The following is a 20,716-nucleotide window of genomic DNA, read 5'->3' as shown; positions in this document are numbered from 1 at the left end:
CCTTCACTGGAAGCCCTTTCTATTCCCCTTTAAAAGAAGGCTACCTCAGGCCACGCCTGACAGTGTCTGTAATACTCATGAGAATAGCAGCTAGAGGAAATGCGGTCCAAGAAACCCAACCACATTTCCCTTCGAAGACTGTGCTCCCCACCAGGAAACATCAGTAGCTCCGCTGCAGAGCACAGCCCACACAGCCCCTTATGTCCATCCTGCCTGGCTCCTCACGCAGCTTCCCTGCTGGAACTCACCCCTGGGAAACACAGGCATGGCCACGTGCTTCACAAGCCTTTTAGCAGCTCTAGAAACCAGCAAAAAGCAGCCAGTTATTTTGATATTTTGCTGTACAGAGCACGGAGCTCGCCCTGTCATCCACTTCCTCCTGGCCAAGCTGCGTGGAGCTGACAGCTGTGGTTTCTCAGAAGTCAGCCCTGACACCACAGGACATGTGAGCGCTTGGATGTAGTCAGCAGCCTGCCCTGGCCGCTTTGCCATCCAGATACCAAAGCAAATGGCATGACCGAGCAACTCCTTGTCCATGCAGGTTCTGCATGTGTAGACCTCCCCCTCACCAGCCCCTGTCTGTCAAGCAGCTCACCAGCAGAGGAGACTAGTTTTCACAAGACCTCCGACTTTCACCTTGGTATACCTACTGCAAGACAGAAGACCTTCAGAGAGCTTCTGCTATCATCCAAGACTTACAGCTGGTCAGCTTCCTCTTCCAAACACGAAGGAGGACATTAAGACTGCAAGTAACGCCAGCTGCATTTGCAAGAAGCAGGCAAAGTCCTGATAAACAAGTCAGAGGAGCAGGGAAAGTTATCTCGCATCATGCCAACCTCAAGGTCCCTGCTTTCCTCAAAAGAAACACATTCAGGCAGTATTTTGTGATAACCCCTCACACCGGGTTATACCATAGCAACACTTCCCTTTTCAAGAGAGTGAAGAGAAGCATGTGGAAAAGCAGCAGGTGAGTAAAAAAAACTCAGCACAGGAAATACGACTTTGTAAAACTGCCTCTACATAATAACTTACGTATGGAACATCTCCCCCTCCTCTCCAAACAGCACCCCAAGCAGCTTGTTGTTTAAATCTCCAAGCACAGCACCTAAAACCAGATTCTCAGTTCTACAAAGCAAGTGGTCACATTTTATTTGTGGTTATATTTCCAACCCCCCCCACTCCCCAAGGAAACAAAACTTATTTTACTACGCCAAGATTTGCTTGAGCAACTGTGCATAGCCACACATGCCCATCTCTTAGGGAAGTTGGTTTCGTACTACGAGCACGACCGGGTTTATCAGAGACCTGCTGACAGGACCGGTGCTTCAGCAAACTGAGAAGCCAGTAGGTAAAGTTGTGTTTACCCCTGTAACCTCCTAAGACAACATACACCCTTAACACTTGAGAGCACACATTACTCCACAGCTCCTCTATGAATCGCATCTCATTCTAACTTCAAGGAACGCTTTTCCTTTATTGTATTTTAAAAGTAAAAACATGAAACTGAAAGAGCAAATCTCTTTGCAACAGAGTGCAAGAAGCTTTCATGACCTTCATTAATGTTTAACCCAAGTGAATTAATCTGTTCACTTTTCCTGTCTCAGTGTTACTGTGTACTGCTGCTCCCAGGTTATTTTTTAAAATTTCTTCTTTGAAATGAGCAAGTATTTGGAGAAAGATGAGTCACCGAAAGAATGCCAAGGGCAATTCCATGTCCCTGCCGTAAATGCTGGAAGGTAGGGATGAGAAAGTGCCCAGTAAATGCCATACCAGGGTTGCATTGTTCTGACAACAGTAAGGTTAAGAATGGAAAGTCTGAAAAGCGGAAACAGAAAAGAGAGCAAGAGAAAAAATACCAGACTAGAAAAGAGTAATAAAATAAAACCTCAAGCACACTGAGAATCAGCAGAGAACAGGAAGACAACGTATAGGATCAAAGGCACCTTCTGGGGATTATTCCAGTTTAGGGACAAATGTCAGCAGTAACTTCCAGTTGGCTGTTTGGACTAGGTTGAGCTTCTAATTAGTGTTGTATGTTGGTGAATAATTAAAAAATCGTGTGTTTACATGATGGTCCTGACTTTGATCCCATTGTACTGCAGACACAAAGCCCATTGCTTCTCCTTTCCAAACACTACAATCAAATCCCAAGTCCAGACGGACAAAGGCATGAGTATGTCAGACACTGCGAGTGACGAAGCACTGTCAGCAACAAAGCAACCGTGATCAGACACGTACATAACCACTGCACCTCACTTGGCATTCCCTGGCCTGCAGAAGCACAGACCAGAACCCCACATGGGAAGTCCTTCCTGTGCTAGTGAAAGACGGAGGTGGGAGCCGTATTAACAAGCAGCTGGAATTCTTGTCATGGATCCAGTGTCTCAGAAGCAACAGCTGGAAAACTGCTTACCACACGGCATCTGCCCCAGCAATGCTCTTCAGGCTCCTCTGCTCGTTCTCTAGATGGACCTGAGATGGCAACGACTCCTACACTGCCACATTCAAGGCCTTAGGGAATGCAAGGGTCTCCCTCCAACCCCACTAATGGGAAAACACTGCCCCAGTATAGACCCCTCAAAATATTGTCTGGAGACAGCGTGCAAAATTCTGCTCTTAGAAACATCAGGTGACCTTTCAGAGTCATGGAGAGGAACTGTCATCTCCTATTGCCTAACAAAGCATGAGCAAAAACACTGCTCCTGTAGCGCTGGTACTTGACCAGAAAAGATTGTTTTGGCTCAAATGTATACTTCACTTCAGAGAGTAATCACTAAACTTGGTTTAGAAAGTTTGCTGAACTGCAAAAACAAAGTGTGCACTTGTCTGGAGGACAGATGTTCACAACAAAAAAAGCTACAGCAGTTTAAAACACAATTGCACCCACCACAGCCCTCCTCCCCTCTCCTGCTTCCCCTTCTTGTCTTTACTTTCACCAGAGGCTGGGGCCCACGCAGCGGAGCCAGTGGAAAAGAACGTGTCTGGCTGCGTCACTGAAACGCAAGACCAGGATCTTTGCTTGAGCAGCTGACAACTGGGGGGTTAAGCCAAGTTGCCAGCCCCTGAACTTCAAGACGAGGAGGAATTTTCATACATTTCATTCATACCTCCTGCAAAGACAGTGACCTGCCAGCTCATGGTGAAATGCACAGTCCTTATTACAACACACAAGACATATCTGCTGTAGCTTATCTGACCTCGTCTGCCTTGAGCTCAAAGTGTGCCTGGCTATGACAGTTCAGAAATTGCAAGCCAGCTCATTGTAATTCTCTGAGCTTTTAGTTAGCTTGAGGGTCTCACAAGCCTAGTGTTCAATTTGTTACAGGATTAAGTACATAAACCTAAAGACCGAACTGGGGTGCAGGGGAACAGGACAGAGACATCTTCTGAGGAAGATGCAGAGCTCTGACCACCCAGACAACAGGCACTACGTACCTGACCGAAATCTCAAGAAAGAAGGGCTGGGATAGTGTGCTTCAAACTCCTTTGCCAGGAGGAGGCCAGATGTACTGAAGAAGTGTACGCATGGTGGAGGATTTTTGTGGACACTGAAATCACATTACATCAGTCACAGACTCAAGTCGGTGCTCCTGAGCTACCACACGTGAGAAACATGAAAATCCAACTTGCTGATTAATTATCCTTGCTTCAATTTAAGCACAATGTATAACACTCACACAACAGAAAAGACTGTCCACATAAAAGTCCAACAAGGTGACAGTTCACCTAAGAGCTTGGTAGCTACTTTGGAAACATCCCACCAAGAGAACATCCTTGGCTGGGTTTAAATCTACCGAAGCCACTTGGAGAACCACTCCATCAGACTACTCCTGACAGAGCAGCCCTGCCCCTTCTCTCTTCTACATACAGTCTCTTGGAATACCACCACCCCTGCAGCCCACACCAAATTACCCGGCTAGTTAGCCAGAACAAAGGTGGGGATGGGGCAGACGGTGCGGAGGTCATCCTATGACACTGATGGACCCTGCCCATGAGAATCTCAAGACTCACCAGTATCCTCAAGTCAATTTTGAAAAATTTGTCCAAAGTTTTCTGTGGTAATGATGAATCCATCACAATCCTACCAAATGCAAACCTAGGAGCAAGACAAATGCTAAGTGCGCAACAAAGGTCTCTGAAACAACCTGAAGTCTGCTCCACACATCTCTTCAGACCTGCTCTGTAAAGCAGGTTTGTTTTGACCACAAACTTCTGCAAAGATTTTGCAGAAATAACTTCAGCTGTTTCAAACTTGGAAGAAGCCATTAGCAATGGTCACCGGGCTTTTATTTTAAGCACATTTTAAAGCCTCACAGCTCAAGTTGGAGGATGTTTAAAATTAGCCTTAGCTACCACCTTGAAGCAACCTGTGGGGAGATCATTACAAATACAGGCTACAGAGAAATAAGGTTTGGCACATTTGTGATGTGTATGAAGCTTATTACATCCTGATGCTTCCCAACCATGCTGATTTCTGTACTTGACAAGTTCTGGACTATCATTTCTTTGCTCCCATCTAGAAAGCCAGTACGCACCTACACTAGCACTGTTTGAATCCCATTCTGTCATGGAAGACAAGACGCGAGGTGTTGCTTTTAATGTGCATAAACCAAGAGTTTCTGAAGCACCTTGATGACAAACAACACAGCCATCCTGTAACTGGGAAGGCTCTTTCAACCGCCTGACCCTGTTTTCTACAGATGGATAAGACCATCTATGCATTTCTCTCAGCATCTCTTGGGGGCTTAGCTGAGGTTTCTGTTTGCTTTAAGCAGCTCTCTGATATATCTGTTTCCAGCACCAGTCATTTATAGCTACACTAGCATCTGCAAGGAAGGGCATGATAACAGTATGCTCTCTCAACCTTAACTCCTGTGCAAGTGTCACAGTTTCCCCTCCCTGACAGGCGCTGAGAACCAGCCAGGCTGCAGAGCTCCCATATAATGAAGCAGACTCTCATTATGCTCAGAGGGCTGACTAATACATCACCTGTTCCTCTTCAATGAGCAGGGTCAGAGAAGCGTGTCTTCTATTTCAACACAATATAGCAGAGAAAAATACGCTTTTAAGTATTCACCTAATTTTGCCCCTTCAAAGGGGAAAAAAGATTCAAGGGAGGGAGTGCGGGCCGCAGTACAACAATCACATTACCTTCCATCTCCATGGCAATTCTCACAGGCTGGCAGAAATAAATGTTGGATGCAATCCTCTGTGTGAGGACTACTCAGAACATGTTCCTCCCCAGAGCACCTACAGCCAGAAGTGAACAGCAAGTGGTGCCCAGCTTCACACCTCTGTCCCTTTAGGGTATGCACACTGACTGCTGGCCCTTCCTACCTCCAGCTGGTTTCCTTTAGAGCACTCCAGACATCCAAACAGCCTCCGAAGATGCAAGCAGAGATCACAAAATTGGCACAGGCATCCATGTCCAATCTGCAGTTGCTCGAACTTTCCAAGTGCCAAAATGGATCTTGCATAGAACAGCTACTGCATGCTTTGGACTGGAAACTCTGCAGGCACCTTGTGAGGATGTGGGAATCAGCTGCTGAGGACTATACAATGGGAGGATCTTGTACAGACAAGCAATGAGCCTCCACAGCAGAGTTTTAAAAGAACACTGCAGTTAAATCTGCAGAAACTGGGGTCTGCTCACAAATTGAAGCATCAGAGATAGGGTATTAGATCAAGGGTGTCAAATTAACTCACATATCTCTTTTTGGCTGCTTTATACCTAGGATTTGTCCTTTAAGGGGGTCACAAAACTTCCTCATGAAGTACTTGACCTTACCATGCCTCCTCCTGCCAAGATTCCCCTCTGCAGTCAGTATTCCTAGGCACAAGGCTTTTAATGGCCATGCCTTATGAAACACATCAAGCAGCACAGGCAAGAGTTGCTAAAGCAAGCTGTATAAGCAGTAGAAATCACAGGACACAACTTCTTGTAGAAGCATGTTTCCATGCAATGGGAATGGACCTGTGAAGAGGGAGCGAGGCTGTATTTCCTCGTTTACAGCATCCCCTTGCCTGCTGCTTTACTTGCAAGTCTCAGCATGAGGGTGACAGAGGGGTCCTGAGTGCAGCACTACTGGCCAGCAGCAGACACGGCACACCAGGTACAATAGCTGCTATGGTCAGGGAAATCATCTACCAGCTCCACTGCACAACGGAGACACCCAGAATTCAGCAAACTGTTGCAATAGGCACCTGAGAGAAGACCAACACTGCACAATGCAGAAGTGTGCAGCTCTGGTACTGGCTAGTGCCAGTTGTGGTTTCTAGTGAAGAGTTGCCCTTAAAAGTATTCAATGTGAGGTAATATTTTGAAGGGATACACCTTATATAAAGGGGAGGGGGTGGGGAAAGAGTGTTCAAATTTATCCACAAAAGCCACAAACTGTTCTTTTGGGTTATGGTATCTGCTTCGCCATTCCTCAGGACATCTGAAGTAAAAGGGTAACATATCAGCTAACGCTGGCTGTCACTGTGCTTGCTGTGAAACAGATACAAGGCAAAGCAGGCCACAAGTGCATCCAGGCCTAACACGGAGCTTGTCAGAGCAATCAAAGGAACGAACCCTGACACGCTTCCACAGGGAGACTACTGGTCAATGAGCTGCTCCAGGAAAAGCTGCCTTTGGACAGAAACCAAGACAGGTAACAAGTAGGAATATGTGTCACCATTCGACAGATCACCTGGCATGACCACCAGAAGTAGCGGGAAGGCAGAACAGTTCCTGCCAGACTTAAAAACTCATCGTGAACATCAATGGTAGCAATGAGCAAAAGCTAACAACCCAGCAATCACAGAAGCGTCGGGCTGAAAGCAGTCCCCCCTGTACAACCACTTCAACCCCATGGGTTGAAAAATATCTAATGCATCTGTCCAACCTGACCTCAAACCCTAAGTATCCTATTCCAAGGTTATTTTAGCTTTATAGCTTGAGTCTAGCACAGGACCACAAAGATGATTAGGGGACTGGAGCATCTTTCATACACAAAGGAGCCATAAGAGCTGGGACTCCCCAGCCTAGAGATGAGGTTTGGAGGGATCTTATCAGGAGGCAGACTCTGAGGGGCTAAACTGCATGAAACACTATCTGAACACAAGAAAACACTTTCCCCCCACACACACTGTAAAGGTGGTCAAACATCAGAATAGGTTGCCCAGAGAGATTGTAGTCTCCTTCTGCAGCAATATCCAAAAGCTGGCTGACTGCACGTGGTCCTGGGCAACTGCTCTGACTACGCTTGAACATGGAGTTTGGACTAGAAGATCTCAAGAGGTCCCTTCCAACCTCAACAATTCTGCTATATGTTCTTAAGGTTCATTCATGGTTTTACCAATACAAGAGAAGAAAGCCAGGAAATTAATTCAGTTCCTTGTCATGTACAGGACCGAGAGTGATAACAGTTTGTGTGGTTTCTGTTATGCCATTTCCCTCCCAACAGATAAATGAGGTCATTTATAGCATCTCCTTCTCTTCCCTGCAATGCCAATGAGCCTCTTACTAGGTGGAGCAACATTCCAGCTCTTCTGGATCTCAGGGGCCTCAACAGAAGTTTTCACCTTCCTTCTAGCTGCCCACTGTCCTTCATATTCACCACACACTCCCTAACAGCCACTTCTGATCCTCCTGTTTTGTAAGAAGTTTGCTAGTACTGATCTCTCCTTCTCACTCATCTCATTGCACCAGAATTCAGCTCTGCCAAGGCTGTACCTGTCCATCAACAGCATGGTTCACAACTGCTGTTAACATCCAGATATCGCTTTAATATTCTCAGCAGCTGTTAACTTCCCTAGGATTTTACCTGCAAGATGTTTGCTTAGGCACTGAAAGTTCAAAGCCACTGATTAATTAGCAAACATTTTGGAAACGTAGGCTTAGAAAGCAGGACATTTCAAAAATTTTCATACAAAAGTTGGGGCTGAAACAAACTAGATACATCTAAACGTGTGTAATAGAAAACAGATGTCAGTTGAGTTATGTGAACACACAGGAGGAAGAGAAAGACTCCAGCTACGAGGCACAGATTCCCAGCTGGTGCTCAATGCACGTGCATCGTACAGCATGGTGTCACCAGCCAGACAAAACGGTTTGAGTAGCAGGCTGGTCGCTGCGCCCTGGCTGGTGATTACACCCTGCTAGAACGAAGCTGGCTTGTGCAGTGCCACCCTGAGCATTTTCACGTCCTTTGCGCAGTTAGTGTAGAGCACAGAGCTCTACACTAAAACTTCCCCACAACCAAGAGGGCTTGCAAACAGAAACCTTAGGGTCTCTGTAGTTTGCCACAACTGAGAAACTAAAGTAACAACTGCTCTGTCTACAAGGCAGCAAGAATCAGCATCAGCACACAGTTCATTCTCAACAAGGCTAGATGAATGCTTCCTCATTTCTGACTTTGTACTGAACTAATAAAAATTAAAATAGCTTTCAGCGTGTGATGTCTGCGGGTGGCCTGTTCCCATGATGCACTAAATAAGCCACAGCCTAACAGCTGTGCTAGAGGCAACAGCACAGCCTGAACAGGGCCAACACACAGGCTATGGAGAAGTATTTGTCCCCGCTGTGTCCTGTGTCACACAGTCCACTTACTCAGGATTGAGCTATCAGGAAACTGAACTGAGTCCTTTTTGCTTTAGTCTTGGTTTTCCACTGTGTGCTGACACTGCTGTTAGAAGTACTGGAGAATGCCTGTGGAAAGAATTGCTTTGAGAGGAAGACACAGAGACATGTTATTTCAAACATGGTCATAAACTTTCTTTGCTAAATGCTGTAGGAAGAGATGTCTTTCTTGGGAAAAGTTCAGTCTGCTGTAGAGAATGGACTTAACAGACCGCCTATGAAGCCTTCATCTAAAACCTTAACAGTGAAGAGCAGAGCACAGGCCGTGTTTCTTTATGGGAGAGGGCAGCCACCACAAACACCCATACTTTATGTCTCCCATGCTGGAGTTGGCTACAGCCAAACTATAATGCAGATGCTAATTTTATAGTACCAGCCAAGAAGAAAGTTTTCACAGTTTCACCCAAAAAGGGATCTATGTACACCTGGGGTTGTCTTCTCTGCAGGGGAAGTGTCAGAGCATTTGCATTTGAGGCCATTCACAAAACTTGGTCTGCAGGATCGCAGGAGGGGGGAGGTCACCCAGTTCCTCTTTCCTCACCTTGGCAGAACTGCATAAATTCATCCAAATGCTTTTGCCATAAAACCAGCCTATCTTAAGTAGGTTTTCCCCTTACTAGAGTCAGTGACAGGGGACTGGTCGCCTTGGCAATTGCTCTGACGTGATGAAACTGCTTGACATTGCCCAACTCGTGTGCAGCTGACACCTCACACCAGGGAGGCCTTCTGTAACAGTAAGAAAAGTCCAGAAATTCTGACTCTGTGTATACATTTTCCAGATATACTAAAGCCAGTGTAAGATCTTTATATGTTCCTTCCTTTCTGCATATACAGAAGATAAGCTGAGCTATCTGTTACACAGAAACAACAACAAAAATCCAAAGCTCCCTTTAAAAACACTATTTACATGTAGCTAAAGCACTCCAAAGGAGCTGTATCACAGATGTATGGCAGCCAGACCCACCACACAGTCCTTCCCTGGCTGCTCAGACAGGGCAGTGCTGCCAGCAGGACCCACCTCCGCTCCACTTCCAGGGCAGTCTCTCAAGTGCCAGGAGCACCAGCACCCAGATCCCTTGGGTGCAGCCCCCCCATGCCAAGGGGCAGGCAGCTATACAGGGAAAGAGCTAGCTTACCTGTAGAGAGCCACGTGTTTAAGTGCAGGACAGCAGGTCAGCTTAATGCAACTCATTGAGTGCATCAGACATCAAAAAGAGTGGAGGCTGCTGCCTAGTTGACAAGGCTCTGCGTGCAGCGTACCACCACGGGCAGATAGACTTTCAGGGCACAGAAGTCAGATCATGCACGCTTCCCTTTGACAAACACAGCTTCTCCGTACAGAGCGGTTGCTGATCCAGAGCAGTTTCTAGATGATCTATTCCATGCCTGTCCCCTCCCCTCCACCTCAAGTTCTCTTTGAATTTTAATGCGTCCCGAACAAGCAAGAAGGGTGAGAACCTCTCACTAACAGGGATCCAGCTGGCTATGCGAGATCTCCCGCTCCAGCCACTCCATCTAACGAAGGACACAGACACTCGTGCTTCCCACTCCACTTGCAGCCGTGGAAGCAGGAGGCTGCCTTCAGCCCCATGCTGTGCTTTGTGCACTCAGAACCCCATAACCTAGAGAGGAAGGGGCTGGCGAGAGCTGGCTCTGGGAACAGATTTCAGGATCAACATCCCTTTGTGCTCACACATCCTTCAGCTATTAGAATTTACTCTTGCTCTGACCATACTGTTAATAGTTAGTCCCTAGTAATTACAAGTGATTAACACTCAGTCTAGGGAGATGCTATTTAAAACTCCCTAACTCTGAGAGGTGCATATATATATATATATATAAACAAACAAAAAAAAAGAAACAAACAAATAAAATGCTCACGTTGTGTTCTAGGCCAAAGTTTGGAGGAAAACAGCAGAAAACTTTGGCTTTTGCCAGAAAGTGTCAAAAAAGTTATTTTAATCTCTGGTCAGCTTTATTTGTTTATAAAGCACAAATCTTCAGGCACTATTTTCTGTCTTCTTTCAGTCCGAAAGGAAGGGAGATAGGCTGCTTGAGGCCTAGGTTATCCATCAGGAAACAAAGGCAGTTTAGGGTTATTGGAAAAGGGGATGCAGGCTTTAGTTTATGCAGGTGGTTAAATGGTACTAGGAAACATGTGTTGTGACCTGGTCACCTTATAATATCATCTCCAGCACAAACCCTAAGTTGTGTTTTTTCAGGGGGACTGTTTTGGCCAAGATCATGACTTTCAAAATTTATTTTTACTGTGTGAATTTTGTCATCACAATCATTCCTCCCATTATCCCAGTATAAAGCCCCTTTGTATGCACAACACCAGCTATACCAAAAGACTGCACTATTTCATTTATGCCACTAACTGCAGATAAATCCTAATCCAAGATGCAGTCACAGGACTTCAGTCTTGCTAAGACTAACAAAGAACACTGTAACCCTAAATATGGCAGTATCAGAAAAACATCTTAACTAGCATTAGACTCCCTGGAGCTCTCTGCCTTCATCTCTACACAAGATATGAGAAAGGAGCACCACACATCCCTCTGGAGTTCAGACTCGATTAAAATTCAGTGCATTGGCATCTCTAGTCTCCAGCTGTTAATATTTCTGTGCTAGTAACTCCTCCGTGCATATTATGAGGTGATCAGTTTCAGACTGGTTGGGTTATTTTTAAAGCCATCAGTGCAATGCTTCAACTTCTCTCTGGCATTTCATCATAGGTAACAAACTCAGCTTTTGCCAGAATGGCACTGTCTCTGACTTCAAACTGAGTGCTAGAGAATACTTGTTGGATAACCTTATTTTGGTACTGGTATGACATTTAAGTTTGAAGGAAAAGCTAGTTTTCCCTTGATTGGAGTCAATAAACTCCAGGGTACAATATCTACAGGCAGAATTTCATGACGCTCAGCTTTAAATTTTCCTTTTACATTTAAAACCAAACAGTTATGATACACAAATTCAGAGGTTCTCTAAGAGTCACTGGTGATCTCTCCTGAATTAGGGACCAACTGGCCACATACACAACAGATTGAAGAACATTCTAGTTTACACTGGCTGTGCAATTTAGTTTTCTATTTCAGAAAAATACATTGCCAGATTTAAAATAAGGATGAACAGTATCGTATGTATCCCTCCTCCAACCCCTGATCACAAAGCCCAGCTCCCCATGTGCTACCTTACCTTCTGAAATAGCCTTCTTGACAGCTTCTAGGTAAGCATCGGGCTCATCGTCATATGTGAGTTCTTGCCACTGATACCAGTCCTCGAAAAAGGTCAAATAGTCATCACAGTCCGTAACACCGCAGTACAGCTTGACTACTTTGTGCGGGGGCCATAAAGCTTCCTGAAGGCTTTGCAGGACAGGAGGATAATAAAAACTCTGCACCAGCTCCACAGATAGCAAGACGATGATGCTCCGACTTTTGGCAAACAGGTCCAGCTCCTGCTGGGAGATGGCAGAGTCGCCGTCCAGCTGGTAGCTCAGAATCCGATGCTTTCGGATGTGCCGAGTAGAGAGGAAGAGGTCCCGAAGGTACTGACACCATTCGGTGGCGTCACTCGCATACACAATCAGCACATCATATCCTCCATGGGTTCCTGTACAGGTGCAGACCATCATGGAGAAGAGGATTAAACACAAAGCACAAACTGACCCTCAGTTTTACAGCAAAAAGTCTGCAGTACTACCTCTGTAATTCGCGTAAGAAGCTCCAGAACACTTTTAGAGCACAGTAGATGCATCTAAAGCGAGCAGGTGTTCACAGCCACAGAGCAACTCGAAGGGTGTCTCAACTCCTACTCACACTTAGCCCACTAAATCTGAAGTGGTTTTTTCATTCTCAAAAACCTTTTGTGAAGAAGGGGATTTCCTGTGTAGTTTCAAGCGAAACAAACCACACGTGGAAATTTTCAAATGTAAAGTGTATCAATAGGGAAAAGAATGAAGAGGAAAAAAATCAGCATGAAAAGGAGAGTTCATCTTTGGGTGAGAAGTGGAATCGTTTAGGCAACCTCAGATGCTCTGCAACACAACTGTAGCCCATTACACGCTCCAGTGGAGAACGCACTAAACGCGGTGCACCTAAAATAAGAGAGGCCTTCATTTAAGTGAGGTCTCAGTGCTCACAGGAAGTCACGATGGCTTCCATGGTGTTAGACATTTTGCTCTCATTGCAGCAGAAAGCAAACTCTCTGCAAGGTAGATGTGCAGCTGAAGGATATGCCAGCTCCAGTGCTTGTAGCACAACAATCCCATTGTTCAGGCTTCAAACACTTTGCAAGCTTGAGTTGAAACTCCAGGACTGCCAAACAAAAGTTTCCTGACCTGTCTGGAATGACAACCCCTCTCCTTGGAGGGAAATAATACAATAGCAGCAGTTATAACAGCCTGACATACACTCAGAGTTGACTTATTCAATGCCTCTCTAGAGGTATCTGCTAACTACACCCTCCTGCATTTCTGTGCTCTGGATTAAAGGCCCTTTAAAAACTTCTTCCCATTTGCTGCAAAAATCACATGCGGATTGAACCAATACGACATGATGCAGTGCCATCCCCATAAATCCCAAGAAAGTTCTGAAGTTTAATTTCTCCCTTCACCTGTGAAGAAGTTTACTCAGATTTGAGGATTATGGCTCTGGTCCCGTGGCAAATTTCAATGCTGAGCATTTCAAATGTCATTAGCGAACTGCCTTCTAATTCCAGTTGGACTGGAGGTGCCAACGTTTCCAGCCCATCTCCATCCAGAAGCAAGCAAACAAAGACAGATTTTGCTAATTAAAGTAGAAGGCAATGCCTAAAATTTGGCATGCCAAGAAGAGCATCTGCAAAGAGTGAATTTACCAAAATTGAAGATTACATTTTTGCAGTCACCTTATTAAAATTCAATCAAAATTGAACAGCCTCCAAAGACTCCCTTCTGCACCTTCCCCAGAACCCTCAGTACAGTTGTAAGAAAGACTGCAATGACATCTCGACTGTTGCACCACAGCTCCAAACCATACAGATACGAACTTAAAACTGTGGTTGAGCAGAAGTGATGCAGTTGAAAAGTACAGCACAGAGATGGGATCTGTGCTTGGAAGGCTGATGGCTTAGCTATTGAGAGTATAGGCACTGCAGTTCAGCAGTATTCGGTGGGATTGCTGCATGTTTCAGAATGAATACAGCTCTCAAACCCCAGATGGAATCTTGTAGGAGAAAGCATCCTCGGTGAAGTGGATCCAGTAAACTCATAAAACAGACAAACAGGACCCAAAGCCTGGGAACCTTTAGGTTAAAAGAATAGAACCACTGGAAAAAAAAAATGGCTTTCATGCCAGCAAGAACACCGCTATCATCAAAATATTGCTTTTGGCTAAACACCGCCTCACAAGGACAACAGAAACAGCAAAACAAAACAGAATTCAGAGATCGATTGTTTTATTCTACAAAAGGGAGAACCACCAGAGACTTCTGCTTCTACAGCCCTATGCTGAGGTACCTGCAGTAGTCGGATGGAGAGACCTGCTCTGCTCTTGGGAGCAGGGAGGGGGGGAAGTAAGATCCTGAGGCATGGGGTGGGGGAACATTGAACACCCCCCAGCACCACAGTTTTGGGAGATGCACAGCTGCTCTCTCAGGTGTGCCCAGGGCTCCTGAAGTCCTGCCCTCAAGCTCTCTGGAAGGCACCTACCCCCAGGCTCCAGGCAGCAGCCTCCAGGGCATTTTAACAGTGTGCAAAATAGAGCACCTAATCCTATCCTGCGTGTTTAAAAAGAGCACAGGATTGGCAATTACACTTGTTAGCAAATAGCCCCCTCAGCAGTCTTTCAACAAAAGGAAGCAGCCATGCTGAGGGTGGGTGCCCGACTGCGCTGCCAGGTGCTGCAGGAAGCCTCCCTTCTCCAGCAGGTATGCAGACAACGTGAACTTGACAGGCTCTCTGCAAGCTCCCTGCCAGCATTTACACCCCAAGATAACATCACCCAGCGCGTGCAGCCTGCACACCCAGGAGGAACAAACTTCACCCAGTGTGTAGGAAAAGTAGCCATCTAGAGCGGTAGTGCTGCTCTGGGCACGCCGTTCCCCACAGAGCTGTGCCAGATCTCAAGCTGCCTTGCCTCAAGTCCTACAGCCTTTTGCTCATGCCTCAGAAAAACTGCGGAACAATGGTCTTTAAAAAGGGGAACTGCAAAACAAAATTACTGACTCTGCTAGTAGAGCCAAGGAAATTATCTTGGTTCATAAGCAAAAACACTGGGTCGTGAAGAGCCAAGTAAGCTTAAGTCAGCAGATGGGACCATTTCAAAGAAAACATAAATGTAGACTTACTTTCAATTGCAACATACCCCTTATTTTTTTTATTATTTTTTTTAATTACATGAGACTCACTTTTCTGGATCATGCTAGTTCTGTCCAATCAAGTATATCCCTTTGCAGCACCAACTAGTGTCTAGTCCTCGGGGACTAGTCCTCATGTGACAAATGGAGAATGCAGAATGTCTGGGGGAGTCCCCCCCCAGCTTGTGACACATCAGTTACAGTAAGAACTTGCAGAGCACACTTCAAAGCACGAAAAATAAAGCACAAATAAACTCTGCCAATTGTACACACAAGGAAATCCCTATGTGAACCCCAAGCATATTGTTAACCCTGAACTCGGGTGCTTTGATGATGCACTCAGCAGGCTGATTTTGGACAAACAAGCAGGAGGAAGCCTTCCATTCAAGAACAGCATATGCATTAGCAAGACAAAGAAAGATCTGTGCCAGCCAACTGTTTCAAAAATCTTTCACACACAAGTGTAATCTTGTTTGAATATCAGCAATACCTCACTTCTGCATTCCCAAGCTTAGGGTATGAAAGCGATTTTTGCTTCTTTGCTTACAAAACGTCAGCAACATTAACAACATTGCAGGGCATGATTAACTATTTCATAGAAAATCATCCAGGTGTGGTTCTGTTGCAGTTTACAATGATAAAACAATCTTTGGACTCCTTTCCAGCTGTAACTCCCTTATTAATGCTTAGCTGCATGCTCAGTTATACAGCACTGACGTAAGACTGCTGTGATTATGAACTTGCACCGTAGAAATGTCTAAGCTCTCTAACTGGGACTGACAGACTAAATAGCATGGAGAAAGCAAGATACACAGCTTCCCTTTACTTTATGAACTGCACGTGAAATAGAAAGGAATAAATCGCTTAAGTCAAAATCTCCAGAGGCTGGTGGCAAGAGAAGAAAAGTATCCTAAAGCGACCGCCTGTATCACAGCCTCTTAGTCCCTCTGAGAAAGAAAGTAATCTTTGGACCATGGTTAGGAGTAATGAGGCGACAATCTCTGAGCTAAGAATAAACATGAGATAGCAATTTATGGCAATATTGAAAGATTCTGATTACCTCGTGGAAGATCCTAAATACTGCTGAAAGAGCTAGAGAACACCGCAGGAAGCGGGTGGATCAGCTCTGGGTAAGACTACACCTTGCTCACTTAACACTTCCCAACTTTGAATCTAAATCCCTCCGGTTGTTACCACCCACTGCTTCATTGTGCAAGCCGAAATGTTTCAGCTTTTACAGTGTACAGATCATAAGTAGCTTTCCATTGTATTTCTGTGTCTGATAAAGGAAATTCAAGGCCTCTAACATTGCACAGCTTTTCTACGTCACTTTGCTCATCCCCTTCCTACGCAGACCATGACTTCTCATGGTCCAACAACCACTATGGGTTAAAAAAATGGCAGATAAATCCTTTAATCCAACTCAGAAGATCTTATCTAGTGCCATGTTAGCCAGTTTTCATCTGCTAAATCAAATCTGCCTCAAATTCTGACTATATGAAGAAGTACACAGCCCATTATCAACATCATCAATTTGCTTTGGCACGCATGTGCATGGAAGGTATAAGAATACACAGAGTCCAAACCCGTGACAGAGGGGGATGCACTTCTTATCAAAACCAATTTCTTATTGTATAAATTAAACTCAACCCAAGGTGTCTTAAAAACCCAATTCTTAAATGAGAGAGACCTCCCCAGGAGGTACCAGGAGCTGCTGGTAGGCCACTCAAAGAAACCCCCTGTACCTTTCTGACAGCAGTGTCTGGGGTGTGTGCATTTAGGTGATGTAGGAGAAAATGAACGCATCCTTCGCCTAGCTGGAATGCATAACAAAGTAACAATGATCACACGCAGTAATTATTAACATGCAACCGTCTGGAAGGGAAAACCTTCACTTTAGACTGCTGCAAACAAGCAAGGGGAAATAGAAACAAACTAGATAAGTTTGGTGAAGACAACTTCTGTGATAGGAACGTGAGATTTGCATTACGATACACTAACCTGAGGTCGTTCTACTTTTGAGCCTCTCTGAAATCATCTTCTGTTTTTAGGGAGAAAAGCAGTTTTGCCCACAGGTCTCCCGAGGTCTCCGTTTAGCTTATTTTACATCACCAGGAGACATGCGTCAGTGAAACCCCACCGTTACTTCACACCCCGCGAATGGCACGCTTTTCCTTTTTTAGCTAAAACACACCCGCTTCCCCGCAAAGAGGGGAACTTGCAGAGTGGGCACCAGCCAGATTACACAACGCGGGTCAAACCCCTCTCCCTCTGGAGTTTGCTCTTGTCTGTTAACCCCGCGTGTGCAAGCCAAACCCTTTCCCTGGCTCCAACCCAGCGCAGCTTGCCTGCCGTCCCGTGCCACAGCGCAGCAAGCCGTACCCCAAAGAGAGCGCAGGCACTTTTGGGGAAGAAATGCGAGCCGAGAAACCTCTCCGCAGAGCCGGGGAAGGTCCCTGGGGCTTGGCCGAGCCCTGCGGCACCTGCCGAGCTGCAGCCAAGCGGAGCGCGGCGAGGCGGAGCGCAGCGCAGCCCGGCCACAGCCCCCAGCCCCTTCCCCTTCCCCTTTTCCCCAGGAGGGACCCCCCCGGCCCCTCCACCCCCCTCCGCGGCACCTACCGGGGGCCGTCATGGTGCGGGCGGCCGGGGCCGGGGCCGGGGCCGCTCCCGGTGCCGCTCCCGGTGCCCTGGCTCCGCCGGCGGGCGGCAGCGCTCGGGGCCGGCCCAGCCGCGGCCGCTTCCTCGGGCCGGCCGGCGGCTGCCTCTGCCCGCCCCGCCCCGCCAGCGCCGCCCCGGCTCCAGCCCCGGGCAGGGGTTTCGGGGCCAGGTGCTGCCGGGCTCCGGTTTGCCAAGTGCTGCGGGGCCGCTCCGGGATGCTCCGGGAGCGAGCGCTGCCTGCGGCTCCTCTGCGGGGAGAGAAGGGGGAAAGGGCAGGTGGAAGGGGAGTGGTAAGGGCGAGGAGACGGTCAGAAGTGGAAAGGAGGAGGAGGGAGCACAGCAAACAAGCGGTGAGCACAGCTCGGTGCCCTAACTCGGATTTACTCCGGTCCACATGGTTACGCTCCTGTTTGAGAGCAGAGAAATGGGCAGCAGAAAGGCTCCGCTGGAGTTCGGAGCACAGCCTGTCCCCGAGACAAACCAGCAGGGGCTGCCTCGGTGATTATTTCAGGCTATTCCCTTGCAAACTCAGAAGAAAAAGAAAAAAGAAAAAAAAAAAAAGCCAGCTGCACAACTTGGCATCCAGAAACACTTCTTGTTGCACTTCAGTATGCAAAACCAGATTCCCTTGCGATCTGGGAAAGAAAGTCCCACCCATGCTGTGCGTGTAGCTGAATGTCACGGACACTGGCCCTACAGCACATCCGTCAGCTACCTGCACACGGTAAGGAGCCAAGCCTGTTTCCCTCTAATCAACTCAATCTTTCAAATTAGATTAAACTCTCCTGCTACCTCCAAATCCTTCTTCAACCAAAGCCTAATATAAGCTTACACAGAACTACACGCCACAGCCTGTCTTCCAAAAACTGGCAGTTTGCTCCTACAGTAACTACGAGGATAAAATCCCTGACGATACAGCCTTATGAGAAACTTAGGGCACGTAGAGAAGAAAGCAGCACTTTCCCAAACAAATCCCAAAAATGTACAATAGCATAAAGAACAGCTGGGTGCTGTAGAAATGAGCCACTACAGAATGCACTTCTGGTTTAAGAAAGGGACAAAAACTTATCAGTTGGAAGCTAGAGTCCCTATCCAAATTCCTTGAATGTTATGGAATAATACTCTATACTAGAAAATAGATAAAAGTAAAATAGATGGATAAACATATATGTCCATAATGACTGTTCCACGCTATTTCCCTTGTCAAGCTGTGCATCTTTTAACTCCCAGAATAAAACATTAAAAGATTACCTCAAAACCACCTCTCTGATATTAGATTAGGATTTCAATATACTCTTTGGAATCAACTTTTAAATTCTTTCCCCCTTTGCTAGCCCTTTGTATGACACTGCCAGGCTTTAGAATCAGCTTCTTGCTCCACGAGAACCCATGGGACTTCTCCCTATGCACCAGTGTCACTTGGGGTGCTGACTATTTTATTTAATCAATGCAAAGCTCACAGGAAACCTCTGTAGCCACTAAAGGAAAATTAATATGCCTCCCCAAAGGACTTTAGGTGAAGTAACTGTCAGTGCACTGTTTCAGCAACCTTTACAACAGCCTCCACCTGAAAAAAAAATCTGATGACAACTAGATGCTTTATACATTAGGAATCAAAACATGCAGGTCTCACTTCAAGACATGGAAGAAGAATTTGTGGGTTGGGAAAAAGCAACAGAAATGCCTTATTGCTCTGCTGATGAAGAGCCAGGTCATCTCTCTGCATTCTCTGGGTCTCAGCCCTCATGCACTGACTGCAGCTCCGTGCACAGTAGCATGCTATATCAAATTTCTCCTCTTCTATAAAGAAAATGAAATCTCAACTTTAATTCAGAGAAAACCTGAGCCCTGCTGAACTACGTTTTTTAGTTAGGAACCTGCATGATCTGCTCCTCCCACACTGGAACAGCACTACCCCTTAACCCACCCTGCAACGTAAGAGCTGAGATGTCACCCTGGACTTATAAAGCACATCCGACAATTCACCACAGGATGTATGTTATTACCTCCAGTTCCCCTGTGGGTGACAAACCCCTGATCTTGATGCTTCTAATTCTGTGATTTCTGCCTTACCTACTGCCACATTTCCACTACAGCACCGACCCAAGCTACGCTTGACAGGAAGACATATGTCACTTTGTCTTTCCTGAAAATCTGTCCCACAAAATCCACCACATGGAGGTCAGATCTCGTAGCTGGTTGAATTGCTGGAGCTGTTGCTCAAACCCACAGTGCACTGATGTTAGAGGCAATTTGATTTGAGTACTTGGTAGGGAAACAGGACAGGTTCAGCTGATGACTCTCATGGCAGACAGGTACACGTCACTCCCTAACACCTGTAAAATGGGAAGGCTCTTCTCTTGCTTCCCTTGTGTTCTGGGAAACCTGCTCTAATCCATCTGCTCTGAGATCCCATAAAGGCAATAGAAAGAAACTTTGTCTATGAAAAGTCACACTTTATCTTTCAGTACTGAAAACACAGCCAGTAGTCTCCTTGACTCCTCACAGCAGACTTAGATAACAGGACTTAAACTAAGGACACTTTACTAGCAACGACTGTGCCTCTTCCTTTCGAACACAAACAAGCACAAAACTTGTGCTGAGTTTCACAGGTGAAGCTTCTGGATGCATCTTACAGTCCCAAATAAGGAGGAACTGTAAGATCTGAGAGGAAAAGGTGGATCCTGGAAAGTTTATTTTCTGCAACATAAATCTGAGCAATCCCATATATTATATGGGCAGACCACAGTGGGAGCAGCCAAAAAAAAAAAAAAAAAAAAAAAAAAAAAAAAAAGCTTAATGAATAAGCCTTCAACTTAATAGCATTTCTCACAGTGGTATTTAACATGATGGGAGAAGGTTACAGCACAGTAATACACAAGGTGCTTTTTGCTCCCTAACCCTACAAGAACAGCACCTTGCAGATCCACTAGTTTAAAGCCACAGCGCTACACATCAGCTGAATTAAATTTCTTCCTTATCAGGGCCCTGAGCACGCCAACAGCCCACGGTCAACCTGGCCAGCCTCACCTGTGACACCAACCCCACCTTTGAGCCCAGGAGCTCCATTTAAACTCTCACCTGACCCTTTAG

The 20,716-nt window shown here is 46.1% G+C and overlaps 1 protein-coding gene across 3 annotated transcripts in view; it reads right to left on the bottom strand.

The window, feature by feature from the left end:
• PIK3AP1 (phosphoinositide-3-kinase adaptor protein 1) overlaps positions 1 to 17,878 on the bottom strand; it is a 48,295-nt gene extending 30,417 nt beyond the window's left edge. For all 3 annotated transcript variants that reach the window (XM_082764508.1, XM_082764507.1, XM_082764506.1), the window contains exons 1-2: positions 17,585 to 17,878; positions 11,825 to 12,241 (exon numbers count right to left, since the gene is read on the bottom strand). In XM_082764508.1, coding sequence (XP_082620634.1) covers positions 11,825 to 12,241; positions 17,585 to 17,597 — 430 coding nt within the window. In that variant the 5' untranslated portion in view covers positions 17,598 to 17,878. The remainder of the gene's footprint in view (positions 1 to 11,824; positions 12,242 to 17,584) is intronic.
• Between the last annotated feature and the right edge of the window lie 2,838 nt (positions 17,879 to 20,716).

This window comes from Aythya marila (assembly GCF_965140915.1).
Source record: "Aythya marila genome assembly, chromosome: 7".
NCBI classification, from domain to species: Eukaryota; Metazoa; Chordata; class Aves; order Anseriformes; family Anatidae; genus Aythya; species Aythya marila.
This window is presented reverse-complemented; position numbering and strand designations above follow the sequence as displayed.